At 44.3% G+C, this 21,928-nt stretch overlaps 3 protein-coding genes across 4 annotated transcripts; all 3 read right to left on the reverse strand.

Annotated features, from left to right (window-relative positions):
* Positions 1–529: 529 nt before the first annotated feature.
* LOC133899295 (la-related protein 6B-like) lies at positions 530–5,701 on the reverse strand. Its single transcript, XM_062340273.1, has 10 exons — positions 5,240–5,701; positions 3,945–4,026; positions 2,614–2,708; positions 2,076–2,138; positions 1,925–2,004; positions 1,757–1,847; positions 1,584–1,631; positions 1,436–1,504; positions 1,145–1,285; positions 530–1,061 (listed from the first exon to the last, which is right to left on the reverse strand). Exons 1-10 carry the CDS (start codon positions 5,582–5,584, stop codon positions 801–803), a joined length of 1,275 nt encoding a protein of 424 aa, XP_062196257.1. The 5' UTR covers positions 5,585–5,701; the 3' UTR covers positions 530–800.
* A 1,173-nt stretch (positions 5,702–6,874) lies between these two features.
* LOC133899234 (ankyrin repeat-containing protein At5g02620-like) lies at positions 6,875–10,582 on the reverse strand. 2 transcript variants are annotated; one of them, XM_062340210.1, is made up of 4 exons: positions 10,413–10,582; positions 9,621–10,186; positions 8,452–8,861; positions 6,875–8,086 (listed from the first exon to the last, which is right to left on the reverse strand). In XM_062340210.1, exons 2-4 carry the CDS (start codon positions 10,015–10,017, stop codon positions 7,217–7,219), a joined length of 1,677 nt encoding a protein of 558 aa, XP_062196194.1. In that variant the 5' UTR covers positions 10,018–10,186; positions 10,413–10,582; the 3' UTR covers positions 6,875–7,216. The 2 variants fall into 2 exon arrangements, with proteins under 2 accessions (XP_062196194.1, XP_062196195.1); XM_062340211.1 differs by having other exon boundaries at positions 10,324–10,418.
* Positions 10,583–19,716: 9,134 nt separating this feature from the next.
* On the reverse strand, positions 19,717–21,506 carry LOC133899776 (NEP1-interacting protein-like 1). Its single transcript, XM_062340838.1, has 5 exons — positions 21,200–21,506; positions 20,888–21,066; positions 20,646–20,729; positions 20,285–20,476; positions 19,717–20,166 (listed from the first exon to the last, which is right to left on the reverse strand). The coding sequence occupies exons 1-5, from the start codon at positions 21,369–21,371 to the stop codon at positions 20,044–20,046; spliced, it is 750 nt and encodes a 249-aa protein (XP_062196822.1). The 5' UTR covers positions 21,372–21,506; the 3' UTR covers positions 19,717–20,043.
* Between the last annotated feature and the right edge of the window lie 422 nt (positions 21,507–21,928).

The following is a 21,928-nucleotide window of genomic DNA, read 5'->3' on the forward strand; positions in this document are numbered from 1 at the left end:
CACCATTCTGAAAGCACAAACTATTCCTTAGCTTCCAAATAGCCCATAAAACTGCTGTAGAAATCATATTAATCACAACAAACTTCCTATTGTCTAACCATAAGGAAGCAATGGACTCATAATTATCACCTATATGCAAATTGACCACTTCAGAAATACAGCTCCACATAGACTTGGCAACCACACACTCAAAGAAAAGATGAATAACTGATTCTTTTTCGCAACAGAAAAGGCAAGAGGCATCCTCAACTTTCATTCTTTTAGCCATATTATCTCTAGTCAAGGTTTTATTTTTAGACAACAGCCAAAGAAAAAAATGAACTCTAGGGGGAACAAAAATCTTCCAAACCGATGGAGTGTAAACAGGTAGAACCCCCTGAAATTAAGGACCTTATACAAGGCATGGACACAATTTCTTGCCAAAAGTTGCTGACAAGTGGCAAACAATTCGCCTTAAGAATTGTGGCGTTCGCATGGAAGCGAACCAAATATGCGTTAAAGATTTTTGGAACAGAAGCGACGCTGCAAGTGATCAAACCCATTTTGGTATGATTTTCTTCTTTAAGAACTACATATCACGGGATAACAGGTTCACATGTTCAAGACTTCCGGTGTCAGTATACATGCATGTACCACAGTACCATCCATAGCCTTTTTTTCTTCTTTCAGAATCTTACATCAAAATGAACAAAAGCATCCCCACGGTAATCGGTTTAGAACCTGAGCAAAAGATCACTGTAATCGGAATGCAAGAGACTGATGAGCAGGCCAACAGGCTGCCACCGGCATAGACGCTGCTACTAGGCTGCGTTGCTAGGAGTGAGCGGCTTCCCTCGGCCCATGGTAAATCCTCTTGTGCCATCCGGCATGCGAGGACCTGGGGGCGGCTTTGGCACAGCTGGATGCTCACCGAGGCCACCGTGACTCGACGGAGGAGTGCCAATCGGATGATAGGCATCTTTGCTGTGGCCATGATACTGGCCCCGACCGCGACCTCTGCCTCCACGTCCTCTCCCTCTCCCCTGCCTCATTGCACCAATGTCATGCGAGCCATCTTCAGCCTATGAATTTCGTCATTAGAATATCCATCGTTAAGAAGTTCGAGCCAGTAATAGAAACATGAAACTGGGAACCATGGCAATACCTGATGATCAAGATGTGCTTCGGAAATCTGGGCAGTATCATCTGTTCCATAGTCTTGTGGACTGCCAGTAGTATCAGGACCATCTTCGTCTACAGCATACTCCTCACCTCCACCTTTTCTTCCTTGACCCAACCCATGTTTCTACAAATAATGAAAAATAACAAGGAGTAAACAGAGGATAATTGGAGAAGCATTTTCTACACTAGCATACTATTACGACATACAATTTCGCAAAGAACACAGAATGGAAAATAAAAAACAGAGCGCAGTGGTAGGATTCATTATAAGTACCAGGCAACCAAGAAGCGAGCGAACTCTAATCCCATCTCTCCAGTTTCCCCCACCACTGAATTCAGCAACCTATAACACAGAGCGTTCCATCTATTAATGAAGCAAAAGTGGGAAAGCAGAGCTGGATAGAAAAATCAAGCAGACATACCGCCTTTTCAGCATCTTCAACAGTCTCATACTCCACAAAAGCATGCAGCTACAAGTACAACAAAACGAAATTGGAAAAAACAGTATATTTCTTGTTTCATATCACAAAGGTATGCACTAGCTGATCAACTTTTCGCATTCATAATAAAAGGTAGATTATAGCATGGTACAGACCTTATTAGCAAAAAGCATCTCAATCCTCGATGTTTTGCTAGCAGCAGGTCCAGCACCATCTTGTGGATAGCAAGTACGTGAAGATTTCACACTGCAATGCAGAAACATCATGACTCATGAGCTTTAGTACTGCATTTGGCAACTGTTTGTGCTAACAGACATGCATACCTCCCAACAGCTGAGAAAATCTTCATAAGAGTCTGATGCTTTGGAGCCCCAGGTAAATTGTCAGCAACAATAATGCGTGACTGGGTGAACAAAGGACGAATTTCAGCAGCCTATACATAATGAATATTCCTTTGACTAATTCAATGCTAACCTGAACTTCTTCGGCGTTGAAGGGCTGTAGGCGTCTAACCTTTTTCCCATCATCCGAAACAACCTATAAATGATAAAAAAATATGAATTTTAGTGAAGACCTAGAACAACAAAGCATCCCTTATGTTTGGATGAGGGGACGATAGAACAAGAGCATGACAAGATAGTTCTTGTAGGATGGTATAAGGTTATAAAGAGATTTGTTTTCTAATTCCTCCCTGCATTGAGACAGCCATCTCCTAGCTTTGACTAATGAAACCTTATTACTTGAGTAAGCAAATATGTAAAATATATGCGAACAAATTAGTATTAAGAACCAAGTGGGCTGGTATTTTACTATTACTAGTACCTTTATTATTATTGTTTTCTCATCATCTTTTTTAATTGGATCTTGTGGGTTTCATCTCTAGCCAACCCCAACTTGCTTGGGACTAAAAGGCTTTGTTGTTGTTGTAACCAAGTGGGCTGGTATTTGTCAAGAACAACATGAATATCAGGAAGTAGGAATGGTAAACACGATATTTGATTGAGATGTTTACCAGCTCCGATGACGTGCGTAATGCAGCAGCCAACAAGGATCTGTCAAAAACTTTCTCCCGGATCTTCCTAAAAGATGCAATTACAGACATTGGCACTGTGAAACATAAAATGAAATGTCAATATCACCACTTACCAGAAAATTTAAGTTAATAAAATACCACATGTAGATGTCAAGGTGAGCATTCGCTTTAATTCATGTCCATTGCTTGCTGACATGGCAGGATTATAAAGTGTTGTTTGAAGAACAAAAATGCAGAAAAGGTATTAAATAATTCTCTTATGAAAAACACTAGTACATCTTAACCTCCACGAAGGGTGTGCAGCTCTCAATAAAAACAACAAATAATGCAATCAGATTAGGAACAAATTAGTATGACATTCTCCCACTTCCAAAAAAGTGCCGATAGTCCAGCACAGCATGATTAATCACAAATGATAGCTCCCCAGACTCACTAGTAACTTATTAGTAACACAAGTAAATATTCAAAGAAATTTTTAAAAAAAAACAAAGGTGGGATGATGGGAACCCATACCAGAAGCATAGCATGAAAAATAGCTCTTTTTAGCACCATCATATACACACTAGTTCTGTTGCATCGAATTACAAATGATCTTGAGTAGCAATCATCTAATATATATATAGGAAAATTAATAGAGGGAAAAAAATTAATAGAGGGCTGCCGAACCAACTGGTTTCTAGAGGCAGCTCTCGGGGGAGCGATCCATCGGCGCTCCCCCCTCCCCCCCCCCCCCCCCCCCGAGGCGCTCGTGCAGCTGTGTGAGTGTGGGCCTCCTCTTTGAAAAAAAAATATAGGAAAATTAATTTGTACTCCTAGGAGTATATACTCCTGACTCGATCCATAGTTGATTATTTATAACTTATGTCTAGATCCATATATATATATATATAGGAAAACTAGTCTGTACTCTTGGGAGTACATACTCTCTATTATGATATACCACATAAATGAACTAGATATACTCTTTTGTCACCATGAGTATACTTATATACTCATTGTAAGATACTCCAATGTGAACTACATGAAAAAATAGAAAAAAGTCCATCAATTTTATTAGATTTTGATAATACCTTTGTATTTGTACATAAAATGTAATACAGCCAAAAAAATATATGCAAACCACCTAAAAAACTATACATACCACTTGAATGATCTTATATACTCACATGTTCCATGTACATACCATTTATCACACGAGATACTCTCTATGTAATGAGATACGTATGTGGAAGTACACACTTCCGGGAGTACCAAATATGCTTCCTAGATATATATAAGCAGCCAGGGTGATTGGGTCCAGTTGAACTCACCAAATCCATCTGGATCCTTAGTGATGAATTTCATCAGATGTTCAGTTGTGGCCAAATTGATATCACTGAAGTAAAATTCTACCTGTCACGTTAACAAATACATTTAATCCAAGGAATACATGGTATCACGGATGGGAATCAAGCATCCAATGGCACTTTGATTAGACTAATAAGAAACTAAAAGGGACATAGTAAAAGCCTAAAATATTATGTTACTATGTCGGACTTGTTTTCAGTAATTCGAGACGAGATAAAATAAAAAGGAAAGTACAAAAAAGTTAACGATAATAGTACATAAGAAAAAAAAACTCTTGTTTATAAGTTTTTACCTGTATCTCTATAACTCTCACCCTTCTGTTACCGCTTCAGAAAGATGCAAAGAGGGAAACTAATGAAATCGAGGAAATTTTACATTCTTTCCATTTTCTAAATTATTGTCCTAAAATGGAAAAATAGTGAGTAAACCTACACTTCTACCTATTATGCGTGCAGCAGTCACAAGCTAAATTGATTTTAGAAAGACGACAATCTGTAATTTGTCGTATTTGCTTTTTGCTCTATACCCCAGTGGCGACTAATGAATCCAACTGAGACCCACATGCTTGCCAAGCATTGGTGTGCATGGTTATATTACTGTTTTGCGTTCCCTCATTGCCTCCCCGTCTTGTCGCTCAACCCTAACCCACTCACATGCAAATGCAGACAGTTTGTTCCCGTCCTGCCATACAACATACTAGCATGAATTATGAACCATGTAGCATTAGCCAAGAAAATATTTTCATAATTGTGAATTACTCTGAAAAATAGAATCCTCCAACAGATATTATGTTCTACTTTTACCCCTCCAAGATCACTCCTCAGTCCTCACTAGTCACTAATGATACTACGCCACGGTACAACCGCACCACCATCTTACCTTGCTAGCAGTGGTTACGAAATATAACACGAAGATAACATGCTGCTAAGCCATACATTAAAATTGAGGGATGCCACATCCAGTAGTCATCTCAGTAGAGAATACATCTGAAACTCAAAGTTTTCCAACACATGGTGGATTACAATGAAGTTATGGAGCAGCAAGCAAGCAATCATCAAAACGAAAACGCATCAGTTTACTCCTCCTTACGATTAGTTTGCAAACATAAGGATCTTAACACACCCGAGGACCAGCCCCAAAGGCTCAAGCTTTACCGCGCGACACTCCAGATTCACACCAACCATTGCTCACAATCGGCACGGAGACACAACAACTCAGCAGATAGCACAGTAATCGAGCGCGGGACAGAGAAAGCTACCTGCTTGACGACTGTGTGAGCTACATCCTCGGGCAGCCCCTTATCCTCAGCAGTCGCCGCCGCAGCATCCCCCTCGTCCTCGCCTTGGTGCTGGTGCCGCTGCTGGTAGTGCTGCTGATGTTGGTGGTGGTGATGCGATTGATGGTGGTAGTGCTGCTGCTGCTGGTGGTGAGGCCCGCGGCGATGGGGGTTGTTGCCGTGGTGCTGGGCGGCGGATCGGGGGGTGAACTCCGGGGCGGCGGCGTTGAGGCGGCCTGCTGGGGAGGCGGAGGAGGAAGAAGAGCCGGAGCCGGAGCCGGAGCCGGAGCCGGAGCCGGAGGACTCCGGGGTCTCGTTTTGCGCCATGGAGATGGGAGAGGAGAAGCCGAGACGGGTTTCGTCTGATTTGCTCTCAGGCTTGGGGTGGAACCGTGGAAGTGGAAGGAGGACTAGGAGAGGACAAGACTAGACGGCGAGACAATCCCCAGCGGTTCCGGAAAGGAAATTCTAAGAGATATAATCTCACAGAAAAAATTATTTTTATAAATGTCACTATTCTATTGTTTGCTCTCAGTTTTACCTATCAACCGTTAAATTAGAAAAAAAAAATATAGATCAAAATCTCGTAAAAATCTTTCAATAAAAAATCTTATAAAATTTTCTTCCACTATTTCCAATCCAGTCCTAAACAAGAACAAGAACGGGCGCTGTTAACCTTGGTACAGTACTAGCACCACCGGAGTTAGAGTTGGGCTTTGATCCATGTGCTATGGTTGAGTTGGAGCATGTATATTTCCCATAAAAACATCTTTTTGTGTTGGGCTTCAAAAATATTCTTTTGTGTTACGCTCTCCAATCATAAATGCTTGATGTTTTAATCGGATTCTGATCAAAATTTTAAATTAAAAACATAAAAATAAATCAAAAAATACTTTTGTTAGTACTTGGAAGCTGTGATTTCGGCATAACAAACACTAGACACAGCAACCAGACGCCAAACCTCGTCACACCATCTTCCGTTATGAATGTGACCGCACTGCTGCAAATTCGCACAAACATCTCTTTCCTCAGCATCCCCGGGGAACAACAGCGTACAAGACCAGCGTGTTTTTAGAGGGAAAACAAGACTGTCACTTCACTGCGCAGCACTGCAGCAGCATTAGTTTTTTTTTTCACTCAGGTCCCGGAAGTACATGAATCCTCAGCAAAGTCAAAGTGACACAGTAATTCGTGAGTGCATGAATAGTAAAGTGCAGTTAATCACTGTAGCAAAATACTGTAGAGGTTACTGTACCACTGAAAACCTACTCATCCATTCGCGATCCGAAGGACAGGAAAAATGCGAACTGCGAGTTACTATCCATCCCGGAAAAGGTGTCCTTGGAAAAAACGTGTGATCATCTTCATGGATCATCAACCATGGTGTCAATACATAATTCCTGTGTCCCCCCGACCCATGGCCCCAACAAATCTTTACACTTCTCCAGTAGAGTTCAGCTTCAGCACCCACTGTTCACTGAGTGTACCCATTCAGACATTCTATCGCTGTTTTGGCTTATTACGCTTAAGATCAGAGTTCATGAGCACTGGACTTCGACAGTGGAGACTTTGTTCTACTATAATTGTATTGCCGCCTTCACCATTAATCGTTTCGGGTGCAAGAGCAAAACAATTTTGACTGAACTTCACCTGGGAGGGAGGTAAATCATGCAATGTTTCGCCCTACATAAAGACTCGGATTTTGAACCCCTCACAGACTAACAACAGTCAAGGCGAGCTGACTCATTTCGGGAGGGAGGGTGTACCTTCAGTCACACACGCCTACACTCTAGGGCGATTTCGATGTTTTGGAAGCAAGGTACCTTCAGCTAAATATAGATACCGAGCTCCAGCCTACGCATCCAGAGTTGCGAGCCGATCCCAGTTGATGCTATTGAGTAGCCTCAGTCAAAACAGCACTGCTATGTACAAATAATTCATCATGATGTGGTTCTTATCCTACAGTGCATACATCTTCTTGTATTCACTGTTAAGTAGCTCTTCATCTGAGTAAACTGATCGGGACCATGACCGGGATTGGCTTGCCGAGGCCTTCCTAATCTTCCTCGAGTTCTCCTCCATTCTGTGAGCAATGATACAGTAGCACATGGAGCCAAGGGTGGTCAGCATGATCACGGTGCCAATTGCCATTGTGCACCAAGCCAGCCACCAGTCATCGCCACCGACAACGACATAGGTCAGCGCTATGAAGGCCACCGAAATGAAGAGGCACGCGAGCCACATCAGCTTGTTCATCACAAAGACCATCCTTTTCTTGGCTTTCTGCTCCACAACAATCAGGGAGGTTTGGACAACGACGACAGCAAGCGAGATGAAGAGAGCCAAGGCATCGAAGACCAAGAATACTATGAAGGCAGGATTGCTTGCAACATATGCCTGCCCCAAGGACATGTCGGGAGGTGCTTGACTCAGATCCTCTAAAAAGTTTCCAGGAACAGTGAATATGGCAGCAAAGGCGACGGTGGCGATAAGCACTGCAACAACGGTATTGGAGTTGATGGCGTTGTTTAGCCCACCAATGTGGAGTTTTTCGAGTCTCTTCTTGATTTTCTGGACTTGCATCTTGGTCTGACGTGTTTGCTTGATCTGGGACTGGACATCATGTCTGATATCACTGACAGTTTGCTTAAGTTGCTTTGCCGAATTTGGTGGGTGTACTTGCTCTTTCGCAGTTACTCCACCAGCGTCTTTTAGGATGTTAACAAGTTCTTTGCTGTTTATTTTCTCAGCAATGGAAAAAGCAGTATCTCCGGATCTATTAACTGCATTGACGTCAATCCCCTCAACTGATAATAGAGTCTGCACAATCTGTAAGGAATTACAGTCATATATGAGCCAAAATTCAGAAAGCCAAAAATATGATGCGGAACGTAAAGTTCGTAAAAATGTTGTGTAAGAGCCAGCAATACTCTTGTAAAAACTGCTAAGAGCCCCATGCTTTTGTATAAATTTCAAGGAAATATGCCTTTTTATTCCTTTTTAAATCTACTTGTTGGTACCTGAAATTGTCTTGTTTTGTTTATTTCTGAAAACATCTTAAAATGCGCTTTATGCTCAAAACTATCATAATAAAATAGGTTTGGTGAGCGAAAGATAGGATGCAAATGATGGACAAAATAATATAACTGAAAGAAAGTATAAAGATGGAGACATTCTAATATGTGATCACCTACAATGATATTCCTCTTCCGAGTAGCAACATGCAGTGGTCTGTTACCCTTGTTGTCTTCGATATGGATAACTGAGGCATCAGGCTTCAACAACTCAACCACGATTTCAGCATTTTGTCCTTTCGAAGCCATATGTAGTGCCGTTTGCCCCTTCTTGTCTGTTCTTAAACCAATCCCAGGATCCTTATTCAACAATGATCTTACAACTTCCACATGGCCCATTCTTGCTGCTGAATGCAAAACCGTTTTCCTGTTATTTCTCGCAATTCTGGCGAGGCTAGCATCAGTTTCCAGTAGAAGATTGACAATATCGACGTGACCCTGAATAGCAGCAGTATCCAAAGCTGTAGCATTTACAGAATTTGTTGTCATAGTAAGAGAAGGAAAAGTCTGCAACAGCTCCTTCAAAACTTCTGCAAAATTAAGAGATGGGAGAAGACAATAAGCCGAAAAGCTTTGGTATGACTGCAATTTGCTGTCCTCTAGCTAGAAACTCAAAGATCAAAATGACATGGATTTTTTTTATTTTTTTTTTTGACGAAGCAACAGAGGGCGAATCACCCACTTGAATTTATATTAAGGCGAGCCAGCTGACTGCTAAGTGTTTTTCAAATGAGAAGGATCGGTGCTCAGATTACAGCAGAAATGACATGGATTTCAAGGTAGAGAACAGAGTGAACCAAGAGGAACTAACCAATAGTCAAATCATCCATCGTGCAGAAAAGGAATAATACTCTACTTAATAAACGGGGTCAACTATGGATTGAGCCGGGTTATAACAGATCAGCAGACCCAGGAAAAGGTAATAGAATAGATGGTTTTTCAGCCAATGTGAAACAAGGTAGCCAAGGTACAATTGATGTTAGCGCTGTGGATTAAAAGAATTTGTTTGGACAAATCATTTTCAGTTGAGCGCTTGTATTTTACTAAGTCAATCAGAAGCACAGACACTTTTCTAAGACTAGACAAATTACAGGTATAAATAGGTCAACAGTCACTAGGACAGGCACAACTCACAGCATCAACATCTACCCAGATTCTAATTCCATAAACCCCTAATCATCAGTTCATTGACTATTTGGCAAACAAAACCGGTAGAGATTTGAGAAGAAAGTAAATGACAAATTATCATAATGTATTGCTGATAAGGAAAAAACAAACAAACAATTTACCAAGATGACCCTGCTTCGCCGCGATGTGGAACGCATCGAAGCTGTTCTTCGCCTTGACCCCGGCCGTCTGCACATCCAAGACCTTCAGGATCTCGCGCACGACGTCGGCGTGGCCCTTCTCGGCGGCGACGTACAGCGGCGTCTCGCCGTCCTTGTTTTGCCTGGCCGCCATCTCCGCGACCAGCGCCCGGTCGAGCTCGACGAGGATCTTCTGGGCGTGGGACACGCTCCCGGACCTCGCCGCGAGGTGTAGCGGCGTGTCGCCACGCTTGCCGGGGCTGTCCCTGCTCCGCCGCTCCATGGACATCATCCCTCGGAAGCTGTTCTGCTTCTCCATCCCCCGGAAGCTCTTCAGCTTCTCCAGCGCGCCCAGCCGGAAGCTGGACTGCCGCTCCATGGCCGAATCCGAGGGGCAACTAGATGGAGCCGGGAGAAGTCCTCAGATTGCGATGCCTCGTTCTTGCAGAATCCAGGAAACCTTTGCCTCACAAAACTCTCTGATTCCGCACCAAACTCCCCAAATTTGCAACTTGTACCTTTTTTGAAAGAAAATTTGCAACTTGTACCTGATAGTGCAAAGAAAGACAATAGTATTTATGCCCGCTATTGCAGAGTGTCCTAAGACCTAACTAAGAACAGGAACTGATGAAAATTTTCAATGCAGAAATTTGGAAAGGAAAGAAAGAGAAAAAAAGAATCTAACAGAATTCATCCCCCTGAACCAAGAACAGGACAGACGGCTCAAGAATGCAAGAAACCAAATGACTGATCCAAGAGCCCCAAAACTCTCACCTTTCTTGCACCAGTCACCGCAAACCAAGGTCCTGGTGGAGATATTGGACCCCTCCTAGCTTTTGTTTCTTTCGACCCTCTCTCTCTTTCTTAGAGCTCGCTTTCAGGCTTCGCCACTTCTGCTTGGCCCCTGTGAGAGAGCAATGGCTGTCGAACAAATATGCCAATTGCCACCCAGACCTCAAGTTGATAGAATCTGGTCCCTGTTTTTTATGGGCATAAATTAATGTGAAACTTGGCAGCCCTCTATTGGTTGCCACTTCCCTTCCTTTTAATTTTGGTTTGTGGCTATTCACTAAATAAAAGTTTGGTTTGTGGTGGTTCTATCATTAATTCAATCCAGGAAAAGACTATTAAAGAAAGACAAAATGAGCTACTCAAAATAAAAATGATATGCCGACATCCTTTCATGCATAAGTTTATGTTAAATAGTAGAAACATTCCAAGATTATTTGATAAATTTAGGCAAGTAGTAAAAATATTTGTAAGAAAGTATATTGTAGTCCTTAAATATGAAACAAAAAGAAAGGTTTCTAAATAATATTATGCTGCAAGTAATGGAAGATCAACTATCACTGTCCACAGAGACTCTAGTACAATGTTGTAACAATATGATTTAGCTAGCTCACATTTTTCTCTATTACCTTAGCTGTTTCTGGCAACTCTAGCAATATGGCAATAACTAACAATGTCAATTAAGGAAAATACTTCACATACATCTCATTTGTACAACTGGGTGTTTTGAGCACTTTGATTCATAATTGAGTCATTACCCAAGTGATTTGAATGCTTTGATCTTCTAGGCTGTAAATGAGTTATGCTTGCTTTAGTCAAAAATATATGATGTTTTGGATATGATATGGTCTCCAACGCGTATATTTGATCATCATTTTCTTTTAGAATATATAGAGAGAGAATCTAAGAAATTTATAAGATTATGAAATTATTTTTCAAGACAAATCTACACATAATTTCTATGTTTCCAAACTAAACATTTTAAAAATTATTGATGGTCAAATTTTAAAAATTAGCCAGATATTGTCCAAAACATTTGTTCATTAAGTATACAACCCGCTCACAGTGTATGAAATCGTTTTTACCAATGAACTGTTTACATGGTCTCCAACACACCATCCAGTTATCACTAACAGAAGCATAAACAAACTTAGTGAGCTTTGGTCCCTTTCTTCTTTAATCTCCCTTTTGCTTTCTAATGCTTTTTTGCTAATCCAACAAAGACGTTGCCGGCCATCACATGCAGCGGTTCAGGGTAAAGGCAGATAAACAAATTCGCATTAGAAAACTAAATTCACCATACGTTACACGTGATGCTGAGTTTTGGTTGCAGCATTATATATCCAGGGCCCACCTGTCACCGTGGTGATGCAATTTTGTGGCTTGGATTTTCGGGCCCCACGTGTACATGTTGCCATGTGTGGGCTCCTGCAGCCGAAAGCCTCCAAAAGCATGATCACGATTGAGAGTAAGCAAGAACATGGTGGTGGTCTCATGGTGAGAAGAGTACAGGAATGCATGTGGCTCCTGTCTCCCTTTGGCGCCATCAAAATTCTCTGTGACCATGAAATGGATTTTCTTTAGATTCTCAAATGGTTTTTCCCACAAAGTTATGTCAAAATCAAGTATTCGTTCCTCACAAAACTAGAACAAGGATTCATAGTTTTAAGTAGCAGAAGTATACAATTTTTGGGTACAATGTACTTGTCCTTCACTTCTAAGCTTGTGGGAGATATGAGTGACACGCAATAGATACATGACGTTTGTAAGAACATAAGATTGCATTTGCTCTCTTTTTTTCCTTGCAGCTGCTGTTTGTTTGCATAGATTAGATATGTAGGGACGCGTGTTTAAGGACGAGAATACATGCTTCTGTCCCAGAATAATGCTTTGATACAAATCTCGGGATCATGTTAGTTTCATATCATGTGCTGATGCCCCCCCCCCCCCCCAGTTCAGAGCACCTAATCCGGCCTTTTTGCACAGGTGATTGACAGGGGTCATGAAGCAGTCAATCAGAAGCACACGTGGGGCCAGGGGTCCTCCTGCATGAGCGATGTTTAATAGTTCTCGCAACTTGCGTGATCGTAGTATCCAAGATTAAGATAACAGTGCTTATGTCTCTTGGATAATATTTATAGATCAGTGAGCAACCTACTGGTCAAGAAACATTGGCCTTTCAGGGAAACATAATACTCATTTGACAAAAAGATGGATGTATGAACCAACTAACAGGAACGGGACAATGCTGCTGCAAAAAAAGAGAAAAAGGTTGATGAGTAGCTGGGAGCTAGCATGGAGGATTATTCAGGAAGTCCGACCTGTCCAAACGGACCTGACAGGCCGAGTTGGCACGGGTCTGATTAAGGCACAATAATAAGGCCTGGCTAAGTAAACGGAACATTTCATGTCACGTGTTGAAGACGTAGCCAACAGCACAGCCCGTGAGCTATCATACCGAGTGGCAGCATAGTAGGGTGGTGACGACAGGATAAGACGGAGCGGGAGTGGGCCAGCACGACTGCGTAGGCACAGCACAGTAAAACATGCTATGCTAGCTTAACCCGTCTAGCTTCAAGCTTGCTCGAGCTAGACCGATCCTTAGATCATACCTACAATAGCAGGTCTTGTCCTAGACTAGTTGGCCAGCTTCAATTCCAGTTGGTCTCATGCATTGAATCTGTCGCCATCGTCAGAATCAACCATGGAAGATCACTCCACTAATCTGTTGACTCTGTTGAGCAAGGCAGCCGAGCAACCTTGACCTCCGAGCGGTTCTGGTCAATTCAGCACGACTCTCACACCCCCTATGGCTATGGCTCTATGGCCCTCGCCTTCTCTTCTCTTGTAGCTGGGTTTCGGCTGGACGTGGGACTGTACTTACTGGTTGCTGCCGTGGTCAGGACCATCTTAAATTTGTTAGGTTCCGTTGAGGAGACAGCGACATCTATCACAAATCGCACAGGGGCAGGCTGAAATCGCCCCGGCCGGCGATGGCAACCCGCGCGTACGTGCCGCCGCCGGCGTGTGGCGACGGGGACGGACTTGTAGATCTGTTGGCTCGCTCTGTCGAGACCCTTCTTTTGGCCGCTCTGCACTCTGCAAAGCTCACTAATTGCTTAGAGTGGTTATCTTACGCGCCATGTAAGGTCACATCATTTTATTATTATTTTTTGAAACGGAATGGTCACGTCATTAGTACCTGCCAATTGTTATCACTCCTTTGAATTCCACCGCTTTCTTCCTCCCTAATTTGGAAGCATGATTACCAAGCTTACTTGCATGAAAAACACGTGGGAATATAGAAGAGTAATTGGGTCAGTGGGTATGGGTCCACACTACAGCGACTATTACCACTAAGTAAAGTCAAGTTAGGCCGGTAAAGCAACGTTGGTAACAATCGCCGGCTCCCCACTAAACAACTAATCATGAGAACGCATGCAGACTCGCATCATCGTATCTGCAGCTCAATTTCAGGATGGACTTTGCCTCTAATACATCACCCGTATTAATTTCTGCAATGGCCACCCATGTCGTTTCGAACTCAATGCGACAGACACAGGATGTACTGCTAAGGCTATTTTCAGTAATTATTTTAAATTTTTATCCTAAAAATACTATTACAACATCCACTATCACTATTATAACATCTTTTATTTTTTTCATCAACAATAGCTACCACATTTCTAACTTCTACTTCTCTTTTTCTCTCTACGATCCCGCTGTCAGCCTCTATAAACAGTACTGCTACAGCACTGCTATATTACCCGACATTGCTTTTCTCCCTCCGACCCCACTGTAAACAGCTACTCTCTTTCTCTCTCTCCGATCCCATTGTCACTGTCAGCCACCGTAAACATCTACTCCTCTTTTTCTCTCGCCGATCCCGCTGACAGCTCTCTAAACAGTACTGCTACAGTACCGCAAGAATACAGACCAACTCCCTCTCCGCAATACTGTAGCACCCATGTGCGGTACTGTAGCACGCGGATGAGGTCGCAGCCGGAGATCGATTCCAGTGCTACAGTACTTTGCGGAGTACTGTAGTACGGATAACTCCACACCTGGGGTTGGTCTAAGGGAGGGAACTCATCTCCTTCCTCTCTCTTTTTCTCCCTCCTATCTCTCTATGGACCACAAGAGAATACCCAAAAATCAGACCTGAAGCCACCCATTATCTCGAGACCAAGATATAGTCCTTTGCAAAACTGACAAAAATACAAATTTATACGATATACGTGAGCATATTTAATGAAATAGACAAAAAAAAAATCTGTATTTACAAATTTAACATCTGTATTCTTCGCACGGTGTACCGAAAATAACTTTTTCGGTACACCGCGCACGGTATGTCGAAAATGGCTTTCCGGGACACGGTGTACCGAAAAAGTCATTTTCGGTACACCGTGTACCGAATATACTGTATTCGGCACACTGTGTGCCGAATATAGGCAAAAGCGTATTTCGGTACACCGTGTGCCGAAAATCAAGTGTATTCGGCACACTGTGTGTCGAAATACATGTTTTTTTTCGTGCGCCCTGTTCGTGATTTGACTCTCATTTTATGTAACGATGTGTTGCTATTTCATATGATTTGGCTCTTCATTTTATGTAACAAAATTAAAAATTAGTTGCTAATATAACTGTACATTTCAAAATGCATGAGTAAGAAACCATATAGTCTCTAAGGCGGCGGGTAGTCTTAACACTTAGGTATATTTGAACATGCGTAACATTAACCCTTATATCAGTGATCATCTCAAGATGGCAGCGGAAAGTGATGACGCAGATTAGCGAAATCGTCGAGGCATTGGTGGCATGAAATCGTCGTCTTAAGGTATCACGGTACGAGCACGTGCTCTTGTATTGTTCGTTGAACCTTCTCCTGTGTGGCTGGTGGAACGTCGAGGCATTGGTGGCATGAAATCGTCGTCGTCGTCGTCGTCTTGAGGTATCACGGTACGAGCGCGTGCTCTTGTATTGTTCGTTGAACCTTCTCCTGTGTGGCTGGTGGAACGTCGAGGCATTGGTGGCATGAAATCGTCGTCGTCATCGTCTTGAGGTATCACGGTACGAGCACGTGCTCTTGTATTGTTCGTTGAACCTTCTCCTATGTGGCTGGTGGAACGTCGAGGCATTGGTGGTACGAAATCGTTGTTGTCGTCGTTGTCTTGAGGTATCACGGTACGAGCACGTGCTCTTGTAGTGTTCGTTGAACCTTCTCTTGTATGGCTGGTAGAACGTCGAGGTATTAGTGGCATGAAATTATCATCAGCTCTTGTACCTCTTGGGTTCACTGATTTTCGTCGTCTTCTATGCAAACCAGGTATCACACCCCCGCTGAAGAGCATATAAATTGCCAAGAAGTGTGAGATTTCTTTGTTGATTAACTCTGCGTCTTCTGGGAACGCCTAAAGTAGAAGAGGGGTATTCGAATCAATAGCAATAAGATAAGTATAGTGATCAAATAGAAAATGACGAACCTGTATGTGGGATGCATACTGGTCGGGCAACATCGTAATCCTTCTTTGCCTCATACAGAAACCCAGCACAGAAGGATGATCGGCTAGTTCGCACACCCTGAGGTATATTTGGCGACACTCATGCAAGAGAACCCTAAGGTCGTCGGTTGTTACATGTAGAAGTGGAACGGTGAACGCAGAATATGGCGGTCTTGCATTCAATTTAGACATAGCTTGGATTAGATTGCTCTCTTTGAAGAGATCATCATTCCCTCCATTCACAACCTGTAAGGAGGTAGTTAATGCTATATCGATCGTTGTATGTGTCCATGGGAAGCCAGTACTAGAATTTCTCGCCATATAGGTATTGAGCTTTTCCTGTAACTTTTTTGCTCTGCACCAAAGCACGAATCGCTAGTTATTTATTAAACATTAAACAAATATGAAATATCGTAAATGATATATACAAATGCTTAATAAGTTATTCATAAATAAGTTATGTGTCCTAATTAGTTGAAAAAGATTATATAAATTAAATGTAATTACTTGAACACTAAAGTGTATGAAATAGTACAAACGAGTACATAACATAGTGAATAAAACTTAGTACAGATGAGTACACAAAATAGAAGAGTACATAATATATTGCACTGGCTCATTAACGATGACAACGCCGCAAGCAATAGCCAGGAGTGTAAGCGTCTGGTGGGTGTGTGGCCCTCATCCCAGCGGCCTGAGATGGCCCCTGCCACGTGTGCCCTTGGTCCTCATCTTCATCGTCATGCTGTGTTCCAACTCCATCGAATGTGTATCCAGAACCGCTAACTCGGCCCTGCATGTACCACGATGTAGGATCGTCATGCGGGAGTGTGCCTGCCGGTAATACGTGCTCGGTTGGAGTCTGAAATGCTGAAGTCTCAGCTTCCTGGTACCACTGTGAACCCCCAGGTGCATCGGGATATTGGGGGTATTGGCTGCTCAGTAGCTCGGTGAAGCTGCTCGTTTGCAATGCAGCAGTCCAGTCAAAATCTTGTGTGCCGCTCCAGGTGGACATCTGCTGCGTGCAATCAATGATGTACTCGCGGTGAGTTGATAATACTGGTGGAGTTGTCTGCGTAGCCTGAGTAGGTTGTGTGAACAAAGGGGGCTGGGAACCCAGTGTACACTCCTCGGGAGCAGGAGCCTCGGTCACCTCCTCGGCTCAAGAACGTGTCACATGATGGGCTGCAGACGAAGGTGCCTCTCGTGAATGTGTCTCATGAGCACTGGATGAGCGCCTGTTGTGGGAGGCACGGGACGGGTCCATGGCGGGTACGCCGTAGCCCCTAGAACACGGGGCGTAATCACCTAGACCACGTATCGCGGACAAAAGGCGAGACCCTCTCGTCCTCATGTAGTCCCGGAGAGGGTGTCGATCCCTTCGTGTGGCTGACCCACTTACTTCCCCACATGCATGCTCTGCATGCCTATTCATTTCGTACCACGCTTCGGTCTATAGTTGTTGAGAGTTATGTCAGTAATACGGATGAGAAACTAATAAAAATCGTTATAAGCACAACATCACTTACCACCACATGAAGAAGCCAGACACGATCTTCGGGGAAGGGTTTAGGGGCTGGCGGTACGTTGCCGCTGAGTAAGGTGGGATGCGTGCGTGACTGATACCACGAAAGGTACTCCCAGTACATGCTATCGTCGTACTATCCCGCAGGAACGACGACATCCACTGGGCCAGACTCCATCCACTGGGTTATGTGCTCTGCATTAATCTCCGACCAGTCGTATGTGCCTGCATTCCCTTAGACACTCCTCCTGCACGTGACATAAATAGTTACAATTTCATAACATAAGAATGGTACATACAGTAACACACTTACTCGTGCGCCCGACCAGCGTCTCGTGGGGGAGGTACTGGCACCAACTGACGATGACCAAAGTGCCTCTGTACACGATCAGGAGAATACACTTCTATATTATTCATGTAAAGCAAAAAACATCTAGTCATCCATAAGTCGAAGTCACGAAAACAAGAGGATGCGATGAGGCCACTAGTCGCAATTTCGGCCACTCGTTCCCTACGCCATGGATCCCACTCCACGAGTTCGGCGCTGAGGACGTCAAGGTCCCTGATCACCCGGGCGTAGTTTCCATGGTCTTGGTGGTGACTCTATCGCAGCCTAGCATGAATCCACTGATACCTCATCGTTGACCTCATGTCGTCGGCAACGCAATCGGAGATGGGAACTGGATAGTAGGTCTTGCTCACCCACGGTCGACAAATCCGGAGATACTCCCAGCTCCAGAGAGCTCCAGAGCTGTAGAAGGTGTAGGCAGCTAGAAATAGATCACATCTTCATTGACTGTTGGGTAACGGCATACAATCCTTTGTATGTAGCGGCCAACATAGCAGATCCCTAACTGTAATGTGTCGGCTCGTACGGACGTGACGCGAGCTGACGCGCTAACCATACAATATGCGAAAGTACATAATCATCCGTCGTGTTACAGAACATAATGCCTCCAAACAAGATGTACAAGTACATCTCGTAATGCTGCATAACTGTTGCCTCATCCGCATCCGGTGGGCAAAGGCTGAACTGTGGTAGCCCATGAATCCATAACATGGAGAGCCCTACATCCTTTATGTCATATTGCACATTAAACCTACAAGATACAGAGACTCAATGAACCACGAACAACACTGCAACGTATGAAATGCTTTATGTAACAAATAATTACCTGTCCTGAATATAACTCTTCACTGCTCTTTTGCTGATCGTGAAAGTACTAATGCTCCATCAGTATGACCACGTCCAGCGATATGCTATTTAAGGCTCAAAGAACAATAAAAGGAATGAACAAGCTATTGCTACCTGAACCTTTAAGAGAATAAACCCAAAGTAGAACATACCTAAGATACTCGGCCCAGCTTAGAGTCCCTTGGGATTGGGGGCCCATGTGCGGACGCACAGGCCGCACATGCCAAGGACGACCTTGGCAATAGCAGCAGTAAAAGCGCGGCAGCAGTTTTGGAAGCAGCAGCAGGCACGTCGATCAAAGTGGAGACGACGATCTCCCACAGCGGATAGAGGCGATGCGCGCTCCGGTGATGAGAAAACCGGCCGTACAGAGGACGGACGGCGAGGAGAAAGAATCGGTGGTCCCGATGAACCTAGATATGTGGCTGGTCTATGTTTATAGGCATTCGAATCGGTTGTAAATCGTATCCGAGTCGGTTTAATAATACAGTCCTGTCTACATATAATACACACCTGCCAAATTTTGCTATCAATGGCTACTCTCGCTGCAATTCCATGTTGTAGCCATGGTGAAATGCATCTGCAGATTCTGCATCCTTGATGGATTGGGCTATAACTTGGGACGACCCAACATTTCGTGCTTCAGCATATCCTGTACGAGCTGGGCGAGGCGGGCTGGGCCTACTGTGCGCATTTCTGGGCTGACCTTCCCGTGATCTCTGGCCTGGCCCGTTAGACGCGACGGCAGGGCCAGAGCAGTGAGCAGATGCGCGTGCAAACAGAGAAACTCGGATGGATTATGTTATAACTGAAGTATTTTTTTTTAAAGATGTATATATTACCTTCAAAATGAATATATTATTTATGAGATATATATACTTCTTTATAAGTGAAATATATATTTTTCTGAGATACATATACCACTTTTTAAGATGTATATACTTCCTTTTGAACATTTATTAGAAGAGGAGTATGTACATAAGAGAGTACGAAAAATGCTTCACATATATATATATATATGTGTGTGTGTGTGTGTGTGTTAACAAGCAAAATGTGTTACAATAGAAATTAATAATAAATGTTGCATCTTGTATTTTTTGACCGGTGGAGTATACACTAGTGAACAATGAAAAAAATCTCAATGTTACATGGATTGTTTCTTTACAACATTCATCTCTATACATATTTACAACCATGGCATATGTATGGTCCACATGCAAGCTAAGTATCTATCTGCGCCTTCTCAAAACGGCCAAGAAATGAACAATCAAGGCATGAAAGAACGAAGATGTACATGTCAGCCCGTGTTAACAACCCATGCACGCGCGCGCGCACGTGTGCATGCACACGCTCGCCGAAGATATCCTGACGAAGAGCGCGCGCAAGCGCAACGGCCTAGACCGTGCGCCGGCACAACGGGCACGATGCGTGCCGGAGCAGCCAAGCGTCGATGCACGGCAGGTGGAACGTGTGCCCGCACTCCGGCAAGCTCCGCGCGGTCTCGCCGGCCTCGAAGTCCTGCAAGAAAAAAAAAACAGTGGCTCGTCGATCAGAACCTCTGAAGAACCACGAAACAGAACAGCGCCGTGTCGCCGTTGCCGGCGCCGCGCGCGCGGCGGTACCGCAGGTAGCTTACCCCAAGGCAGACGGAGCAGCCGGTCCGCTCCCCGCAGTCGTCAACGGCGGTGTGCTCGGTGAACCTCATCGCCGGGAGCGCCTCGATGGCGGCCGCGGGCATGCCCTTGGCGGCGGCGACGACGGTGCCCGTCTCGAACATGTCCGCCAACGTCGGCGCCATCTCCCTGAACGGCGAGTCCACCGCGTTGATCTGCAGCAGCACACCCAAAACAACGGGACGAAGCTTAGTTTCGTCTCAACATAATGGCATAATGTTTCATGCATGCTGAAGCTCAAATCTTTCCAGTTGATGAGCTTCTCTATCACTAAATTATGATTCGAAGTGCAGATCATAATCTGAACAAATTACTGGTGCGTACCTGACTGTCCACGGCGTTCTGCACGGCAGGGTCCACCTTCTCGCGCACGAGGCGGCCGGTGAGGAGGCTCCAGATCACATCAAGCTGAAACATTTAGCACACAATTGAACTTGCTTAATTTGTGAGTAAACTAAATTGGGTTGGATGCAACGGCAAAATTAGCCGGAAAATTAATCTGGATGAACAATATGCTATGTAAGTATGTATCACACTGCAGCAGCTGATCAGTAATTACTAATTACCACGTAGAGAACGCTCCAGATCCCCGACTCGTGGGAGCACCAGATGGCCATGAACGACTCGACGACCTCCATGGAAACCACGGCGCCGGAGATGGCCCCGACGCCGGCGCCGCGCACCAGGCCGCTCTCCGTCGCCAGGCCGATCAGCGCGCCCGTGATGGCCCCAAGAACCGTGCCCACTGCAACGCGCACAGCACGACGACGACGACAACAACAACATGAGTTTTCATGACACCACGACGAAGAAGAAACAGCACGTGACTGTCAGACTAAGCCAAAGAATCTGTAGACGTGTATCCTTACGCTACCGACCTGCGGCGAAGACGAAGGTGACCAGGCCGCGAACCACCGCGCCGGCGACGCGCGCCGGTAGACGGGAGATCCTCCCGCTGCTGCCGCCGCCGTTGTGCGACGCCGGCGCGTCCGGGCGCGTGGGTGGTGCAGCAGAGAACGATGGGCTGGTGGAGATCGCAGCTGCCTCCATGATTGGTCGCTCGCTCTCCTGTCGGTACGGATGTTGCGCGCAGGATATGGAGAAATTTGATCGAGTTCAACTAGCTAAGTAACAGATGAAGGCTTGTAGACTTGTTGTAGCGCGTCTGGAAATTTATATGCTATTCAGGAGGATCAAATACTATATATATAGTGGTATATGAAGCGCGTTAATCTAGCTGAATACTTGAGTGAGAGCGACCCAGGGACGCGATGGCAAAGCTGACTGGAAGTGCTCTCGTTTGTCCCGTGCAGGTTCTCTGCTCTGCCCAGCTACCCTGTCAAAGTAAATTTTATAGAATTCGGTTTTATAAAAAATCCTCTTTCTTATGATAATATTTGTCCACTTTTTCAATCGTTAGATCGGAAAATAGATGACTAAACTAAGAAGAAAAGAGAGTAAACATATATTATCATAAAAAATGAGATCTTTTGCAAGATCAAGTTGTATAAAATTTGCTTTCACCCTGCCATACCCTGCTATGCCCTGCCGCGCGCATAAATGCTAACCATGCGGCACGCGGCTGATGGCAACGGCGCCAGGGACGG

Source organism: Phragmites australis, chromosome 18 (assembly GCF_958298935.1).
Source record: "Phragmites australis chromosome 18, lpPhrAust1.1, whole genome shotgun sequence".
In the NCBI taxonomy this organism is placed as follows: Eukaryota; Viridiplantae; Streptophyta; class Magnoliopsida; order Poales; family Poaceae; genus Phragmites; species Phragmites australis.

What these genes read in the sequence shown, in the direction of transcription:
- LOC133899295 (XM_062340273.1), bottom strand. Translation starts at nt 5,584, where the DNA reads ATGGCGCAAAACGAGACCCCGGAGTCCTCCGGCTCCGGCTCCGGCTCC. An exon ending in CTCACACAGTCGTCAAGCAG is followed by an intron (nt 4,027 to 5,239) that starts GTAGCTTTCTCT and finishes TTAACGTGACAG; the next exon opens with GTAGAATTTTACTTCAGTGA. An exon ending in TACGCACGTCATCGGAGCTG is followed by an intron (nt 2,139 to 2,613) that starts GTAAACATCTCA and finishes TATCATTTATAG; the next exon opens with GTTGTTTCGGATGATGGGAA.
- LOC133899776 (XM_062340838.1), bottom strand. Translation starts at nt 21,371, where the DNA reads ATGGAGGCAGCTGCGATCTCCACCAGCCCATCGTTCTCTGCTGCACCA. An exon ending in CACCTTCGTCTTCGCCGCAG is followed by an intron (nt 21,067 to 21,199) that starts GTCGGTAGCGTA and finishes TGCGCGTTGCAG; the next exon opens with TGGGCACGGTTCTTGGGGCC. An exon ending in GCTGCTCCGTCTGCCTTGGG is followed by an intron (nt 20,167 to 20,284) that starts GTAAGCTACCTG and finishes TTTTTCTTGCAG; the next exon opens with GACTTCGAGGCCGGCGAGAC.
- LOC133899234 (XM_062340210.1), bottom strand. Translation starts at nt 10,017, where the DNA reads ATGGAGCGGCAGTCCAGCTTCCGGCTGGGCGCGCTGGAGAAGCTGAAG. An exon ending in GGCGAAGCAGGGTCATCTTG is followed by an intron (nt 8,862 to 9,620) that starts GTAAATTGTTTG and finishes TTAATTTTGCAG; the next exon opens with AAGTTTTGAAGGAGCTGTTG. An exon ending in CTCGGAAGAGGAATATCATT is followed by an intron (nt 8,087 to 8,451) that starts GTAGGTGATCAC and finishes AATTCCTTACAG; the next exon opens with ATTGTGCAGACTCTATTATC.